Source organism: Meriones unguiculatus, chromosome 1 (genome assembly GCF_030254825.1).
Source record: "Meriones unguiculatus strain TT.TT164.6M chromosome 1, Bangor_MerUng_6.1, whole genome shotgun sequence".
In the NCBI taxonomy this organism is placed as follows: domain Eukaryota; kingdom Metazoa; phylum Chordata; class Mammalia; order Rodentia; family Muridae; genus Meriones; species Meriones unguiculatus.
In genome coordinates, this window is record NC_083349.1 from 26,953,112 (window position 1) to 26,969,556 (window position 16,445).

Below are 16,445 nucleotides of genomic sequence, written 5' to 3' on the forward strand. Positions count from 1 at the left end.
GGGAATGAGGGATCGGGACACGGCTGGGATACAGAGTTAATAAAATGTAACTGATAAAAAAAAATAAAAAAGAAAAAGAAAAAAAATGAACACCTGTTTTTTTCAGAGAATCCATCAATACAAAATAAAAATAAAAGGTGTCTTTTACAAATGCTAATAATTATTTGACATCCTCTAGATATGAGCATGTAGAAATCACCATGTCTATCTCTCTGCGTTAAACTCCAATGATCCAAGGGTCTCAACAGAAAAGCAGAAACATCGATAGCACATTCACTACCACTGACAATTAAGAATGGGGCCTCATGAACCTGAAGAGCTCTGAAGGGCAAGTGACACCATCAATAGGATAACACTACCTCGCAGAATGCAAAAAGATTTTCGACAACTTCATATATATAACAAATATATTCAAAATATCTGGAAAACTTAAGAAACTAACATTAACAAACCAAATAATCTAATTAAAAATGGGGTACAGATCTAAACAGAATTCTCCAATTCTCTTTGATGGCCTAGAAACACTTAAAGAAGTGTTCAATGTCCTTACTCATCAGGACCAATGGAGAAGATAAAAGACACAAGTGACAGCTCCTCCATTGCACTCCATTGGTGTGCAAACTTGTATAGCCACTTTGGAAATTAATATGGTGAGATCTCAGAAAATTGGGAATCAAACTACTTTGAGAGCCACCAAACCTCTCTCAGGCATATATCCAAAGGACGCTCCACCATACCACAAGGACCCCTGGTTAAATACGTTAATAGAAGATTTAGTCATAATAACCAGAAACTGGAAATGACCTAGATTGCCTCAACTGAAGAATGGGTAATGGAAATGTGGTACATTTACAGGATGAAGTGAAACTCAGTTGTCAAAAAATAGCATCATGAAATAGATTGGGTCAGAGGCAAGTGATTCTTGGGCCACCCACTCTAAGTGACATTTTCTTCATTTTGCTGTTTGATCAGAGGCCAATTCTTGGAGTTCCATTAAAACCGTGTCACTTTGATGATGGCATCTTCCTGTCTTGCTTGTCTTGACCTTTTACACCTAGAAGAAATACAACAAACACTATCAACATGTAAAAAACCTGAATGAACACAGAATAAAGGCATCTTCTGAATTTGTGAGAGCAAGCATCATTCTTCACGCATCAGGTTTTGGAAAATTCATGGTTCCTTTCAGAGGATTTGAGTAAATTTGGGAAATGAAAACCAATTTCTCCCTAGTAACTTCTACAAGTCAGCTTTGGTACTTACTACCTGGCTGGTCATAGTATCATTCAAGGAGGCTTGAAGGAAAAATAGCATGGAAAGTACACCAAGATGTAAAAATCCTGCCCAATTCTTTCCTGTATTATGATCTCACTATTTGTCATGAAATTCTTTCTGTTATGAACTTTTTATACTTAGTGAAATCAAGATAGTCTAAATTTTGCAGCAAAAACTAAGAATCCTTCCCTCAGGTGACTGTCATCTGTGGGAGATTCTCTAGTCTTGTACATACTTTCCTCTAAGTTATTCAGTGATCATGGCAGACCCCTAAGCCTCCAAAACCTGTCAATTTCAGACAGCTTACCAGCACTCACTGTGTTGACAGGTAACTGAATCTGAAGGATGAAATGCTATTTGCACACTTGTGAAATACAGACAAGAATATCTATTTTATGGCTTAAAGAGAAGGCTCCTTGGATACAGTGTTTGCTCCACAAGAAGGAGATCCAGAGTTCAAATCCTAGAAACTCAGGTAAAAAGCTAAGCATGGACACTCATGCTTCTAACCCCAGTTAACGGGAAGAAGAGACAGGAGTCTCACTGCTTCTCTTTGTCCTCCATCCAAACTCCAGGATCACCAACAGCATCCCCAGAATGGATAAAAAATGGAGAGCGTAAGGTCAAATATCTGATGTCTTTTGGTCTCTGCACACACACACACACGTGTCACACATGAACCAAATTAACATATATACTTTATACTTTATGTGCTTTGCATGAAGGCAGAGTGGGCAGAGGCATGATTTTGTCTCCTTATCAATCAACCCCTTTGTGTATCCTAGTAGAGTTCATCTTTTGTGTCTAGAGAAATCCAAGCCCACCCGAATCTATGAGGAAGAGTTTTATGCCAATCACAATGTTTACAATGGGAAAAGCCTAGTTGTCTGAATGCTTGGGAGAGAGATGATCTGAATGTTATTTCACTTTCTTTGTCACAAATCATTGCCACACAAGTCCCCTAAAGATACAGTACAGGTTTTACTCACTCATTTTCCACATCTTGGATGGAGTCAGGCAGAGGCTGATTCTTGGTCTCAGGAAGAAGATGGGGAAGAAGGCCAGAGAGAATGGAGAGGACTCCATAGATGATCCAGGGCAATGAGGCATAATATATTGTGAGCATCATAAAAAGAGGAGCCAGGGATGCCCCCAAGTTAGTAGCAGTTCCAATGAATCCCATTGCTGTTGCCCTTGGAGCATAAAACATAGTTGAGAAAAAAAAAAAACCTAGAAGACTTGAACTTTTGGTATTGTGACACAGCACCTTTCATTAATCATGGGAGTGAAAGTAAAGTATATTTCAACTCAAAGTTGGTGATGTATTTTCCTTTGGAGATTTCTTTTTTCATTTGATAGTATGTTTTAGCAAGGCATTTGTAACACTAGCTCAGAATGATAAAAACCACATTTTCTGTCATGTATACATATGACATTTTGGTGTTTATATTAGTGTGTGTGTGTGTGTGTGAGTGTGTGTGCATTTGTGTGTGTATATGAGAGAGAGAGAGAGAGAGAGAGAGAGAGAGAGAGAGAGATGGCATGGGCATTTGTATGAAATCAGCAAAGTCAACATGAAAGAGGGAGGTAAAAATCCCCAAAGGCGAACATGATAGAGATTTTTGTGGCCTAAGAGAGTGCTAGGTGACCAGATCTCCAGATTTTTAGGACCACTAAGCTGTGGCTGTGGGTAACCATACCCAAGTTTCTGAAAGAGTATAGAATGCCATGTGCTCAGGCATCCAGCTAGTACAGGACCAGACAGCACAAGTTACATAGGCCTCCAGCTAATGTAAAGTCAGAGACCAGCAACCTGGTCTCTAGCATTGTGCCCCAAGTATTCAGTGTGTGGCACCTGTGCTGAACATCCTCTGAGAGAGAAGAAGTTTGGTTCCAGTGATCTCTGAGGTCATTATGGGACAAAGTTTTGATGTTTCCAGTGTTAAATATCACTCTAGGACCTGGAGTCTATAGTTCTGTAGTGGTAAAGGTTACTTTGAGCTGTGTTATACACAGCTTTCTGATAGTGGGCAGACTTCACATGCTAAGTTTGGCATCTCTCCTTCAGCAAGTTCATAGACTCTAATATTCTAAGATTTTGATTACATCTGGTCACCTTGGTAGTTAGTATCCAGCCCCACCCTTGGTCCTTAGCAGAGAGCCATGACAACTTCAGTAATTCATCTGTGAATATCATTTCATCAGTCCTTGTAGCTGAATGCCCCATAGACATTCCTTTAAGAAGAGTCACATAGAATAGGATATCCAAATAGGCTCTGGGATATATCCAAAAGGTAGCAGAAAATCCTCTGAATAGTACAGAAAGTAGACATCCGCATTCAAGAGGTACATAAACTCCCAACAGATATAATCAGAAAAGAAGTGCTGAAGTGACACATTACAGTCAGGATGCCAAAATGCAAAGTAAAGACAGAATCCTGAAAGCAGCAAGAGAAAGACATCCACTCACATACAAGGACAGAAATGTCAGAAATACCCACACTGTTGCCAGCAACCTTAATACCCAGGAGACCATCAAATGAAAATTTTGAAAACCAACAAGCATGAGCCATAAATGCTGCACCCACTAAGGCTATTTTTTAATTTTAATTTTTTATATTAATTGCAGTTTATTCACTTACTATCCCAGCTATAACTCCATCTTTAAGTCTCTCCCAAGCTCACCCTCCCTTCCTCATCACCTCCCATACCCCTCTCCAGTACACTGATAGGCGAGGTCCTCCTCCCCTTCCATCAGGCCCCAGCTAATCAGATCTCATCAGGACTAGCTGTTTTTCTTCCTTCCAGTCTGCTCCCCTCTTCCAGGGGAAGGCGATCAAAGAACAAGCCACAGAGTTCATGTCAGAGACGGTCCCATTCCCCTTACTAGGAAACCCACTTGGATGCTGGACTGCCATGGGCTACATCTATGAAGGAGTTCTAGGTTATCTCCATTCCTGGTATTTGGTTGTAGTATCAGTCTCAGAAAAGATTCCTGTGCCCAGTTCTTGGTTCTGTTGCTCTCCTTGTAGAGCTCCTCTCCCATCTAGGTCTTTCTATCTCCCCCTTCTTTCATAAGATTCCCTGCACTCTGCCCAAAGTTTGGCTATGCTCATCAACATCTGCTTTGTTACCCTGCTGGGTAGAGTTTTTCAGAGGCCCTCTGTGGTATTCTCCTATCCTGTTCCCTGATTTCTCCTTCTTCCTATGTCTGTCCCCTTGCCTTTCTGAGTGAGAATTGATCATCTTACCCTGGCTCCTCCTACTTGCTTAGCTTATTTAGGTTGTACAGATTTTAGTATGTTTATCCTATATGATAAGTCTAATATCCATTTATGAGTGAGTATATACTGTGCATGTCTTTCTGCTTCTTGGATACCTCACTCAGGGTGATCTTTTGCATCATTTGCCTGCAAATTTCATGATTTCCTTGTTTTTAATAGCTGCGTAGCATTCCATTGGGTAAATGTACCACAATTTCTGTATGCATTCCTCAGTTGAGGGGCATCTGGGTTGTTTCCATGTTGTGGCTATTACGCATAAAGCTGCTACAAACATGGTTGAGCAAATGTCCTTGTTGTGTACTTGAGCATATTTTGGATTTATGCTCAGGAGTTGCATAGTTTGATCTTGAGGTAGGTACCTCTATTCCTAATTGTCTGAGAAAGCAACAGAATGATTTCCGAAGTGGTAGTACAAGTGTATATTCCTACCAGCAGCAGGGGCAGGTGCCCCTTTCTTCATATCCTCTCCAGCCTGAGTTGTCACTTGAGGTTTTGATCTTAGCCATTCTGATGGGCATAAGGTGACATCTCAGAGTCATTTTGATTTGCATTTCCCTGATGACTAAGGACGTTGAACATTTCTTTAAGAGTTTCTCTGCCATTTGATATGCCTTTATAGAGAATTCTCTGTTTAGCTCTGTACTCCATTTTTAATTAGATTAATTGATTTGTTGCTGTTTAACTTCTTGAGTTCTTTATATATTCTGAATATTAGCCCTCTGTCAGATATAGGGTTGTTGATTTTTGACAAAGAAGTAAAAGCCATACCATGGAAAACAGACAGTGTCTTCAACAAATGGTCTAACTGGATGTCTACATGTAGAAAAATACAAATAGATCCATACTTATCACTCTACACAAAACTAAAATCCATGTGGATCAAAGAACTCAACATAAAACCAGACACACTAAATCTGTTAGAAAAAAAGGGGGAAGAGCCTTGAACTCATTGGCACAGGAGACAACTTCCTGAACAGAACACCAACAGCACAGGTTCTAAGATAAATAATCAATAAATGGGATCTCATGAAACTGAAAATCTTCTGTAAAGAAAAGGACACTGCCATCAGAACAAAATGACAGCATACAGACTGGGAAATAATCTTCACCAACGCTATTTTCAAAATTGATGGAGAGATAAGGGAATTTCAAGACAAACACAAATTAGGGTGATTCCTGACAACTAAGCCATCACTGCAGAAAGTTCTTTGTGGAATGATTTGCAAAGGGGAAGATAAAAGATAGTCTTCTTATGAATACACGTAAGCATATAATTTATCAAAACGACAGACAAACTATATTTCATAAAGAAACAACCATGTCTATCATAGCAACTCAGCAAACCCTCTAAAGTCATACTGTAGGAAGAAAAGAAATATCAATTATTTGGAGCCAGTCCAGTCCACGCCTTTTACAGAGGCTCTGTGGAAGGACCAAGCCAATGCTAGCACTGTGATCTTGTCAATGGGCATAGTTGGCAACTTCCTGTCTGGAGCTGGGTCTTATGAGTCCCAAGGCTGCTATGTGACCGGTCTGTGAAATATTGGAATCTTGTTGCACAACATTTCTTGATTAGTTTCCTGCTAATCATCCCATTTTGTGACAGCTTCCTGCTGACTCTGTTCCATTTCTTCTCTGCAAACAGTATATAAGATGCTCAACTACTCAGTAAACTTGCTGCCATGAATCATCAATTTTTTCAGATTTCTGGATCTAAGATTTCTGTCTGGAATGGGCCAAGCAGACAAAGTTATGGCAAGGAAGTAAGCTTTCTGAAGGCAGCCCACTATATTTGCATGGATTTGATGAGGGCTTGCACCCCAGGAATTTTGTCTCCTGATTGCTTCATGGTGTTGATAGGCCTTTCCATGCTTGCCATTACTGTATCCCTCATGTATATGTCATGGTGTGGAGAGACCCTCACTACCTATTGTTTCCCAGGCATTTAACCACTTTGTGGGGCAAATTTCCTGCAGATCAATATGAAGATGTACTTTTATGAAATAATACTGTTTAGAGGAATTGATGATTTTATAATTCCTAATAATGATTTTATAGAATCCATCACTTGAGTCAAGCAAATTTAACCTTCTTGTAGAATATCAAAAACTGCTAAGAGTTCTGTGAACTTTCATATGCCACAGGCCACTTAAATTTCATTAGGGAGAGAACAGATTTGAAGCAAATTTAAAATCTAGAAAAATATTTAACCTAGGTACAAAGATGAGACCACACGCCTTGGTATGTACCAAGGATATGGAAAATTATAAACTAGGAATAGATGGTTTTATTATGAATATAAAAGAAAAAAATGATAATTAGTTGTACAAGACTTCAAAAATAAAACATAAAATAGATGACCTCTTTATTGGTAAAAATCCTTGTTAATCTGTAACACAAAAACTATTGCTTTGAACTTATAATGATCTTGTGGAATGAGAGACTGATAAAAATATTACTTTCTAACTTAATTTTTTTAGTTTATTTATTTATTTATTTTTTTCATTTTTACAGTTTATTTACTTTGTATCCCAACTGCAGCACATGCCCTCTTTCCATCCTAACCCCACCCTCCCTCCATATTCTCCTCCCATGCCCTTCCCCAAGTCCACTGATAGGGTCTTCCTCCCCTTCTATCAGGCACTATCCTATCAGGTCTCATCAGGACCTGATGCATTGTCTTTCTCTGTGGCTTGGTATGGCTGCACACCCCTTAGAAGATGGTGATCAAAGAGCCAGCCACTGAGTTCATGTCAAAGACAACTCCTGCTCCCCTTACGAGAGTACCCACTTGCAGGCTGAGCTTCCATGGGCTACATTTGAGTAAGGGGTCTCAGTTATCTCCACACATGGTCCTTAGTTGGATTATCATTCTTTGCAAAGACCCCTGGACCAAGCTTTTTTAGTTCTGTTGGCTTCCTGTGTCCTCCATGTCTTTCTATCTCCCTCTTCTTTCATAAGATTTCCTGTACTCTGCCCAAAGTTTGGCTATGAGTCTCAGCATCTTCTGATACCCTGCTGGGTTGGGTCTTCCAGAGGCCCTCTGTGGTAGGCGCCTGTCCTGTTCCCTGTCTTCTCCTGCTTTTTATTTCTATCCCGTTTGCTTTCTGAGTGAAGATTGAGCAAATTCCCTAGGGTCCTCCTTCTTGTTCCTCTTCTTTAGGAATATAGATTTTAGCATATTTATCCAATATTATAAGACTGACATCCACTTATAAGTTAAGTATACACCATTTGTGTCTTTCTGCTTCTGGGTTACCTCATTCAAGATGATCTTTCCTAGTTTCCACCATTTGCCTGCAAATTTACAATTTCCTTGTTTTTAATTGCTGAGCAGTATTCCACTGTGTAAATGTACCACAATTTCTGTATCCATTCCTCATTTGAGGCACATCTGGGTTGTATTAAGATTCTGGTTATTGTGAGTAAAGCTGCTATAAACATGGTTGTGCAAATGTCCCTGTATAATTGTGTATATTTGGATATATGCCTAGGAGTGGTATGGCTGGATCTTGAGGTAGCACTATTCCTAATTGTTTGAGAAAGCATCAGAGTGATTTCCAAAATTGTTATACAAGTTTACGTTCCCACCAGCAATTGAAGAGGGTTCCCCTTTCTCCACATCCTCTCCAGCATGTGTTGTCACTTGAGTTTTTTATCTTAGTCAGTCTGATGGGTGTAAGGTGAAATCTCATGGTCATTTTCATTTGCATCTCCCTGATGACTAAGGACGTAATTTGTTTAATGAATCTCTGCCATTGTATATTCCTCTACAGAGAATTCTCTGTTTAGCTCTGTACTCCATTTTTAATTGGATTACTTCTTTTGTTGCTGTTCAACTTTTTGAGTTCTTTATATATTCTGGGTATTAGCCCACTGTCAGATATAGGTTTGGTGAAGATCCTTTCCCAGTCTGAAGGCTGTTGTTTTGTTCTGACGACAGTGTCCTTTTCTTTACAGAAGCTTTTCAGTTTCATGAGGTCCCATTTATTGATTATTGATCTTAGAGCCTGTGCTGTTTGTGTTCTGTTAAAGGAAGTGCTAGTGAATTCACAAGGCTCTTCCCTTCTTTTTCTTCTAACTGATTTAGTGTGTCTGGTTTTATGTTGAGGTCTTTAATCCACTTGGACTTTAGTTTTGTGCAGGATGATAAATATGGATCTATTTGCATTTTTCTACATGTATACATCCAGTTAGACAGGCACCATTTATTAAAGGTGTTGTCTTTTTCTGTTGTATGGTTCTAGCTTCTTCGTAAAAAATCAAGTATCTGTAGGTGTGTGGGTTTTTTTTGGGGGGGTCTTCTATTTGATTCCATTGATCGTCCAGCCTGTTTCTGTGCCAGGACCATGCAGTTCATGTTACTGCTGCTCTGTAGTACAGCTTGAGATCAGAGATGGAGGTACCTTCAGAATCTTTTTTATTGACATTTGCACTTGTAATGAATGCGTGGAGCTAAGAGATATTTTAAAAGTGAGGTAACCCAGAACCAGAAAGACACACATGCTATACACTCACTCATAAGAAGTTATTAGTCATTCAATATAGGATAAACATACTAAAATCTATACTCCTCAAGAAGCTAAACAACAAGGAAGCCTCAAGGGAATATGCTCAGTCCTCATTCAGAAGGGCAAATGTGATAGACATAGAAGCAGTAGAAGACCGGGAACAGGACAGGAGCCTACCACAGAGGGCCTTTGAAATAGTCTACTGATTGAGGTATCAAAGCAGAGATTGAGACTCATTGTCAACTTTGGGCAGAATGCATGGAATTTTATGAAAAGTGGGGAGACAGAAAGACCTGGAGAAGACAGGAGCTCCAAAAGTAGACCAGCAGAGGCAGAAAACTGAGCCCTGGGAGCTTAGTAGAGACTGATAACTCTAACCAAGGACCATTTATGAAGAGAACCTAAAATTCCTTCTCAGTTTTCATAGATTCAGTTTTCAAATGGGTTCCCTAATAAGAGGAGCAGGGGCTGTCTCGGGAATGAACTCAGTGGCAGGCTCTCTGATCACTACATACTGGGGGATGCAGCCTTGCCAGGACAGAGGAAGACAATGCATCCAGTCCTGATGAGATCTGATAGGCTAGGGTCAGATGGAAAGGGAGGAGGACCTACCCATCAGTGGACTGGGGGATGTGCGTGGGAGGAGAAAAGGAATGGAGGGTACCATTGAGAGGAGACAAGAGAGGGGACCATAGCAGGGATACAAAGTGAATAAATTGTAAATAATAATAATAATAATAATAATTCTAAAATATGGAAAACGAAACCACCTGACAAGCAAAAAATATAAGAAAGCATGTGTAAATTCAATCCAAAACTCATAAGAAATAAAAGACACTATTAATATGAGAAACAATTAATCAAGGAAATATAACAATTTTAATTAAGCTTTTACACCACAAATATTGCAGCTTGGATTTCCTAAAATGAACATAAAATGACAAAAGATCATATTGGTTTTGAAGCAACAGTGGTAGGTTTTTAAAAAAAATTATTATTATTCAGTTTATTTACTTCACATCTCTCCTCTCCTTCTCTTCTTCCCCTCCTTCCCCCTTCCTTCTTCCTTTTCCCCCAGAAAAGAGGAGCCCCTTCCCCTCACCCTCACCTTCAACCTTGGCCAGCACATCAAGTCACACCAGGACTGAGCATATCCTCATCACCTGAGGCCAGGCAAGGCAGCCCTGCTAGGGAAAAGCAATCCAAAAGCAGGCAATAGGGTCTATGTTAGAAAAAACCCTCTACTCCCATTCACCAGGTACAACATATGAACACCATGTTGCCCTTCAGCCAGCCAAATATGTGCAAGGGGCCTAGGTCCAGACCAAGTATGCTCCTTAGCTGATATCTCAGTCTCTGTAAGCTTGAGCCTCCCAAAGGACAGTCAGGTTAGACTCCTGAATGCAAGCAGAGCAGAGCATCGTTAATAGTGTCAGGAGCTGGCTTTCTAGTGTGAGGGGGGGAGTCTCAGGTTGGGCCAATTATTGTTTGGACATTCCCTCAATCTTTTTTCCTACTTAATCTCTGCACTTCTTTTAGTCAGGGTAATGTTTGGATCACAGGTTTTGTTCCCCCTCCTTCCACTAGTCCTACCTGGCCAGGAGGTGGTCACAGTCACTTCAGTCTTCATGGCATCCCCCCTTTCCTCCCACCCCTTTAGGAGTCTCAGCTAGAGTCAGACCCATATCTCCCCAGGAACCTATCCTATCCCAGGGCTCCACCTTGACAAAGAAATTTTTCCCCCTCAGTCAAGAAACAGTCTTGAACTCATTGGCACAGGTGACAACTTCCTGAACAGAACACCAATAGCACAGGCTCTAATATAAACAATCAATAAATGGAACCACATTAAACTGAAAAGCTTCTGTGTAGCAAAGGAAACTATCAGTAGAACTATACAGCAGTGTACACATTTGGAAATGATCTTCACCAATCCTACATCTGACAAAGGGCTAATATCAAGAAAATATAAAGAAGTCAAGGATTTAAAAACCAACAAATCTAATAATCCAATTTAAAAATGGAGTACAAATCTAAAAAGAGTTCTCAACAGAGGAAAATTAAACGACAGAGAAACACTTCAGGACTAGCCACAGGATTATCACCATGGATTGCTGCAGCCATGAATCATCTGAAGGAATGGGCGGGCATGGGAGCGTTAACAGGCCTTCTGGTTTTGGTCTCCTTGGTTTGCCTGTGGAGTATATGTAAGATTAGAGTCTCACAACAGTGTAATGCAGCCATGATCATTCAGACCTTTACAGCCATTGAAGCAGGAAAGTCTCCCCAAGCATGGTTGGCTACCATAAAAAGCTAAAATGTTACGCTTAGGATGCGAGGCTAAGCACTGCACTCAGGGTCAGCCGCTTTCGACCCAGAGAAGAGCATGTCTGATTGCATGTGGGTTGGTGCCCCAGGTCCCGCCCCTGAGAAAAAGGTATCAGACGGGTCTGATGCTCTTTGGGTGGATGACACCTAAATGAACATCTGTACAAAGTCCCAATTTATTTCTAATATCAGAGATCAGACCTCTACTCTTGCCTGATGCGTCTAAAACAAAAAGGGGGAACTGTAGAGAGCTGCGGAATGCTGTGCCTTAAAGATGGAGCTGGTTTCCGCCTTCCACCTTCCTGATGGTGAGTGCTCTCTGTCAGGAACAATTCCACATTTGGCTAAGGCTGAGGATCTGGCTTGCTTCCATGTATGTGGACCTATCTGCATTGCCCACGTGGCACGCCTGGGTTGGCTACCCAGAGGCTATTTAAGCTGTGGGCTGGCTTTCCCCAGGGTCAGAAGATTGTTCAAGGTTCCTGAATAAACTGCATTGAGAACAACAACAACAACAACAAAAAGATCAGAAAGAAGGAGAGGAGGACCTCCCCTATCAGTGGACTTGGGGAGAGGCATGCAGGCAGAAAGGAGGGGAGGATGGGACAGGGAGGGGAGGAGGGAGAGGCTTATGGAGGGATACAAAAGGAATAAAGTGTAATTAATAAAAGTTAAATAAAAAATTAAAAAAAAAGAAATGCTCAACATCATTAGTCATCAGAGCAATGCAAATCAAAATGACCCTGAGATTCTACCTTATACCCATCAGAATGGCTATGATAAAAAACTGAAAGGATGACACATGCTGGAGAGGTTGTGGAGAAAGGGGAACCCTCCTCCATGGCTGGTGGGAATGTAAACTTGTACAACCACTTTGGAAATCAATCTGACACTTTCTCAGAAAATTGGGAATAGTGATACCCCAAGTTCCAGCTATACCACTCCTGTGCATATATCCAAAATGTGCTCAAGTACACAACAAGGACATTTGCTCAACCATGTTTGTAGCAGCTTTATTCGTAATAGCCAGAACCTGGAAACAACCCAGATGCCCCTCAACTGAGGAATGCATACAGAAGTTGTGGTACATCTACACAATGGAATGCTACTCAGCTATTAAAAACAGGAAATCATGAAGCTTGCAGACAAATGGTGGGATCTACAAAAGATCACCCTGAGTGAGGTATCCCAGAAGCAGAAAGACACACACGGTATATACTCACTGATAAATGTATATTAGACCTATAATATAGGATAAACATAGTAAAGTCTATAGTCCTAAAGAAGTGAAACAAGAAGGAGCACCCTAGGGAAGAGGCTTAATCTTCATTCAGAAGGGCAAATAGGATAGACATCAGAAGTAGGAGAAGACAGGGAACATGATAGGAGCCTTCCATAGGAGGCTTCTGAAAGACTCTACCAATCAGGGTATCAAAGTAGCAGCTAAGACTCATAGCCAAACTTTGGACAGAATGCAGGGAGTCTTATAAAAGAATGGGAAAAAGGACCTAGAAGGAGCAGGAGCTCTATAGGAGACTAACAGAGCTGAAATATCTGGGCCCAGGGGGACCTGCAGACAGTGATACTGCAACAGAGGACCATGCGTGGAGCGTACCTAGATGCCCTGCTCAGATGCAGCCCATAGTCAGCTCACTCTCCAAGAAGGTTCACTAGTAAGCGGAGCAGGAGCTGTCTGTGACATGGACTCAATGGCCATATCTTTGATCACCTCCCCCTGGGGAGGTGGCCTAGCTAGGCTGCAGAGAAAGAGGATCCAGACAATCCTAAAGAGACCTGATAGGCTAAGGTTAGATAGAAGAGGAGGATGACCTCCCCTATCAGTGGTGTATGGGAGGGCCATAGGGGAAGAAGAGGGAGGGAAGTTGGGACCTGGAGGAGATGAGAGAGGAGGCCACGTCTGGAATACAAAGTGAATAAATTGTAATAAATATTAATAATAAAGAAAAATTTAAACAATTGAAAGAGGGTATTATACACCATCATGAAATAAGAAGTGTGACAACTGGCAAGAAGAAATGACTATTGGAATAGGGAATAAAGTATCAAAAAGGCAGATTAAAAAAAGGAAAAACATTTTTAAAATGTTATAATATAACCCATTACTTGTTTGTACTTTAAGACCTGCACATGTGCGTACACACACACACACACACACACACACACACACACACACAAATACATGTGTGCACACAAATATATGAGGGCTGAGTGAAACCAGCTGGGAAGAAGGAATTTAGGAGGAATGGGAAATGAATAGGAATCACAGAGGGCCAATACACTGTAAATTTCCTAAAAACAGAAGTGAATGTTATAAAAAAATAATTAAAAATTAAAAGAAGTTGTATTTCTCATTTCATTTATGTTTTGAGTGATCCCACATATTTCTATAAGATGCTTATTAGTGTTGTACAGCTGTTTCGAATAAATGTATCTTGCAAAATGCAAACTTCCAATAACTTTGGCCATAGTTCTCATCACTGCAGTTGGTTGCTGTTGATAACTATGCAGGTGTTTCCATCAAGGCATGTACCTGATCACTGTGGGAAGAAGCTCATTTGAATGCAGATGAAAACTGCTCATAGCCACAGTTGAAGTTGCTGCCACCAGTGTTATCAAAATGGATTTCAGGGTTTGCATTTCTGTGGGGAGGAAGATCAGGGACAGTGGTCACATTGAGGTGAATGAATTTACTTTCCATTTCATAAGTGGAAAATATAGAGTGGAGAACCTGCACAGTTAAAAGTCCTTGATGACTAATAATTTAAAGAAGGTGACCTATCAGCACATCTGGTTTATAAAGAATCAACACTTCTCATCTACTGCATTTACACACCTAGCATCTTTTTATTAAATTTTTATTTTTATATTAATTGCAGTTTTTCGCTTTGTATCCCAGCTGTAGCCCCTCCTTCTTTCCCTCCCAATCTCACCCTCCCTCGCTCATCTCCTCCAGTGCCCCTCTCCAAGTCCACTGATAGGGGAGGTTCTCCTCCCCTTCCATCTGACTCTAGCTTATCAGGTCTCATCAGAACTGGCTGCAATGACTTCCTCTGTGGTCTGACAAGGCTGCTCCCCCATCAGTGGCAGGAGGTCAAAGAGCTAGCCACTGAGTTCATGTCAGAGACAGTCCCAGTTCCCCTTACTAGGAGAACCACTTGGATACTGAGCTGCCATGGGCTACCTCTGAGCAGGGGTTCTAGGTTATATCCATGAATGGTCCTCGGTTGGAGTATCAATAGAAGAAAAGGCCCCTGTGCTCAGAAATTTTGGTTCTGTTGCTATCCTTGTGGAGCTCCTGTCTTCTCCAGGTCTTACTATCTCCCTCTTCTTTCATAAGTTTCTCTGCACTCTGCCCAAAGTTTGTTCATGAGTCTCAGTATTTGCTTTGATACACCGTGGGATAGAGTCTTTCAGAGGCCCTCTCTGGTAGGCTCTTTTTTTTCCACTTCATTTTTATTTTTATTAATTACACTTTATTCACTTTGTATCCTCCCATAAGCCCCTCCCTCCTCCCCTCCCAATCCCATCCTCCCATCACCTTCTTCATACATGCCCCTCCCGAAGTCCACTGATAGGGGAGATCCTCTCCTTCCTTCTGCTCTTAGTCCTTCTGATCTCATCAGGAGTGGCTTCATTGTCATCTCCCACTTATAACTGAGCATGTAGCAGGTGTGTCTTTCTGCTTCTGGGATACCTCACTCAGGATGATCTTTTCAAGTTCCTACCATTCGCCTGCAATTTTCATGATTTCCTTGTTATTAATTGCTCAGTAGCATTCCATTGTGTAAATGTATCCATTCCACCTTAGAGGTGTACCTGAGTTGTTTCCAGGTTCTGGCTATTACGAATAAAGTTGCTACAAACATGGTTGTGCAAATGTCCTTGTTGTATACCTAAAGTATTTTGGATATATGCCTAGGAGTGGTATAGCTGGATCTTAAGGAAGTGCTATTCCTAATTGTCTGAGACAGAACCGGATTGATTTCCAAAGTGGTTGTACAAGTTTACAATCCCACCAGCAATGGAGGAGGTTCCCCTTTCTCCACATCCGCTCCCAAATGTATTCACTTGAGTTTTTGATCTTAGCCATTCTGATGAGTGTAAGGTGAAATCTCAGGGTCACTTTGATTTGCATCTCCCTGATGACTAAGGATGTAGAGTATTTGTTTAGATGTATCTCTGCTCTTCTATATTCCTCTAGATAGAATTCTCTGTTTGGCTCTGTATCCCATTTTTAAATTGGATTGCTTGATTTGTTGCTGTTTAACTTCTTGTGTTCTTTATATATACTGGATATTAGGCCTCTGTCAGATATAGGTTTTGTGAAGATCCTTTCCCAGTCTGAAAGCTGGTGTTTTGTTCTTGCAACAGTGTCCTTTGCTTTACAGAACCTTTTCCGTTTAATAAGGTCCCATTTATTGATTGTTGATCTTAGAGCCTGTGCTTTTGGTGTTTTTTTCAGGAAGACGTGTCCTTTGCCTGTGAATTCTGGGCTCTTCCCCATTTTTTCTTCTAACTGATTAATGTTTCTGGTTTTATCACACCTATCATCTCCTGATATCACTTCAGAAGTATAGAACTTGCTGAGTCTAAGAGGCATTCACTGACTTTCATCTTTTCTACTCAATATCTCATTATCCTTCACAAAGTATGACAGGCTGTCATTGGGGAAATTACTGAGGAATGCATACTCATTTGAATATTCAGCAGTAATGTGACATGACTAAGAAAGAGGCAGGGTGACAATGACCAGAGTATATTGTTTACCTGCATGAAATTGTCAAAAACAAAAGCTAATGATATGAAAACATAGTATGTTGTAAATTATGAGCCATATTTCTCTTGGTGCTTGTATTTTCAGTGGCTCCAAATACTCCCATGAGATGTTTATAAATGTTCTATGTGCAATATGACTGATGAGTATCATGGAAAGAGAGAAGTCATCAAGCTTAGGATTGGCTTGATTTGCTATAGTTTATCAAGACTAAAGAATAAAGACTTTTAGGATTTCATTGCCCTTTTATAG

The 16,445-nt window shown here is 40.7% G+C and overlaps 1 protein-coding gene across 3 annotated transcripts in view; it reads right to left on the reverse strand.

Annotated features, from left to right (window-relative positions):
• Nucleotides 1–935: 935 nt before the first annotated feature.
• The window catches only part of LOC132654759 (solute carrier family 22 member 19-like), a 79,821-nt gene continuing 64,311 nt past the window's right edge, over nucleotides 936–16,445 (reverse strand). For all 3 annotated transcript variants that reach the window (XM_060385996.1, XM_060385990.1, XM_060386000.1), the window contains 3 exons: nucleotides 13,950–14,058; nucleotides 2,265–2,468; nucleotides 936–1,054 (listed from right to left, as the gene is read on the reverse strand). In XM_060385996.1, the coding sequence (XP_060241979.1) occupies nucleotides 994–1,054; nucleotides 2,265–2,468; nucleotides 13,950–14,058 (374 nt within the window). In that variant the 3' untranslated portion in view covers nucleotides 936–993. The remainder of the gene's footprint in view (nucleotides 1,055–2,264; nucleotides 2,469–13,949; nucleotides 14,059–16,445) is intronic.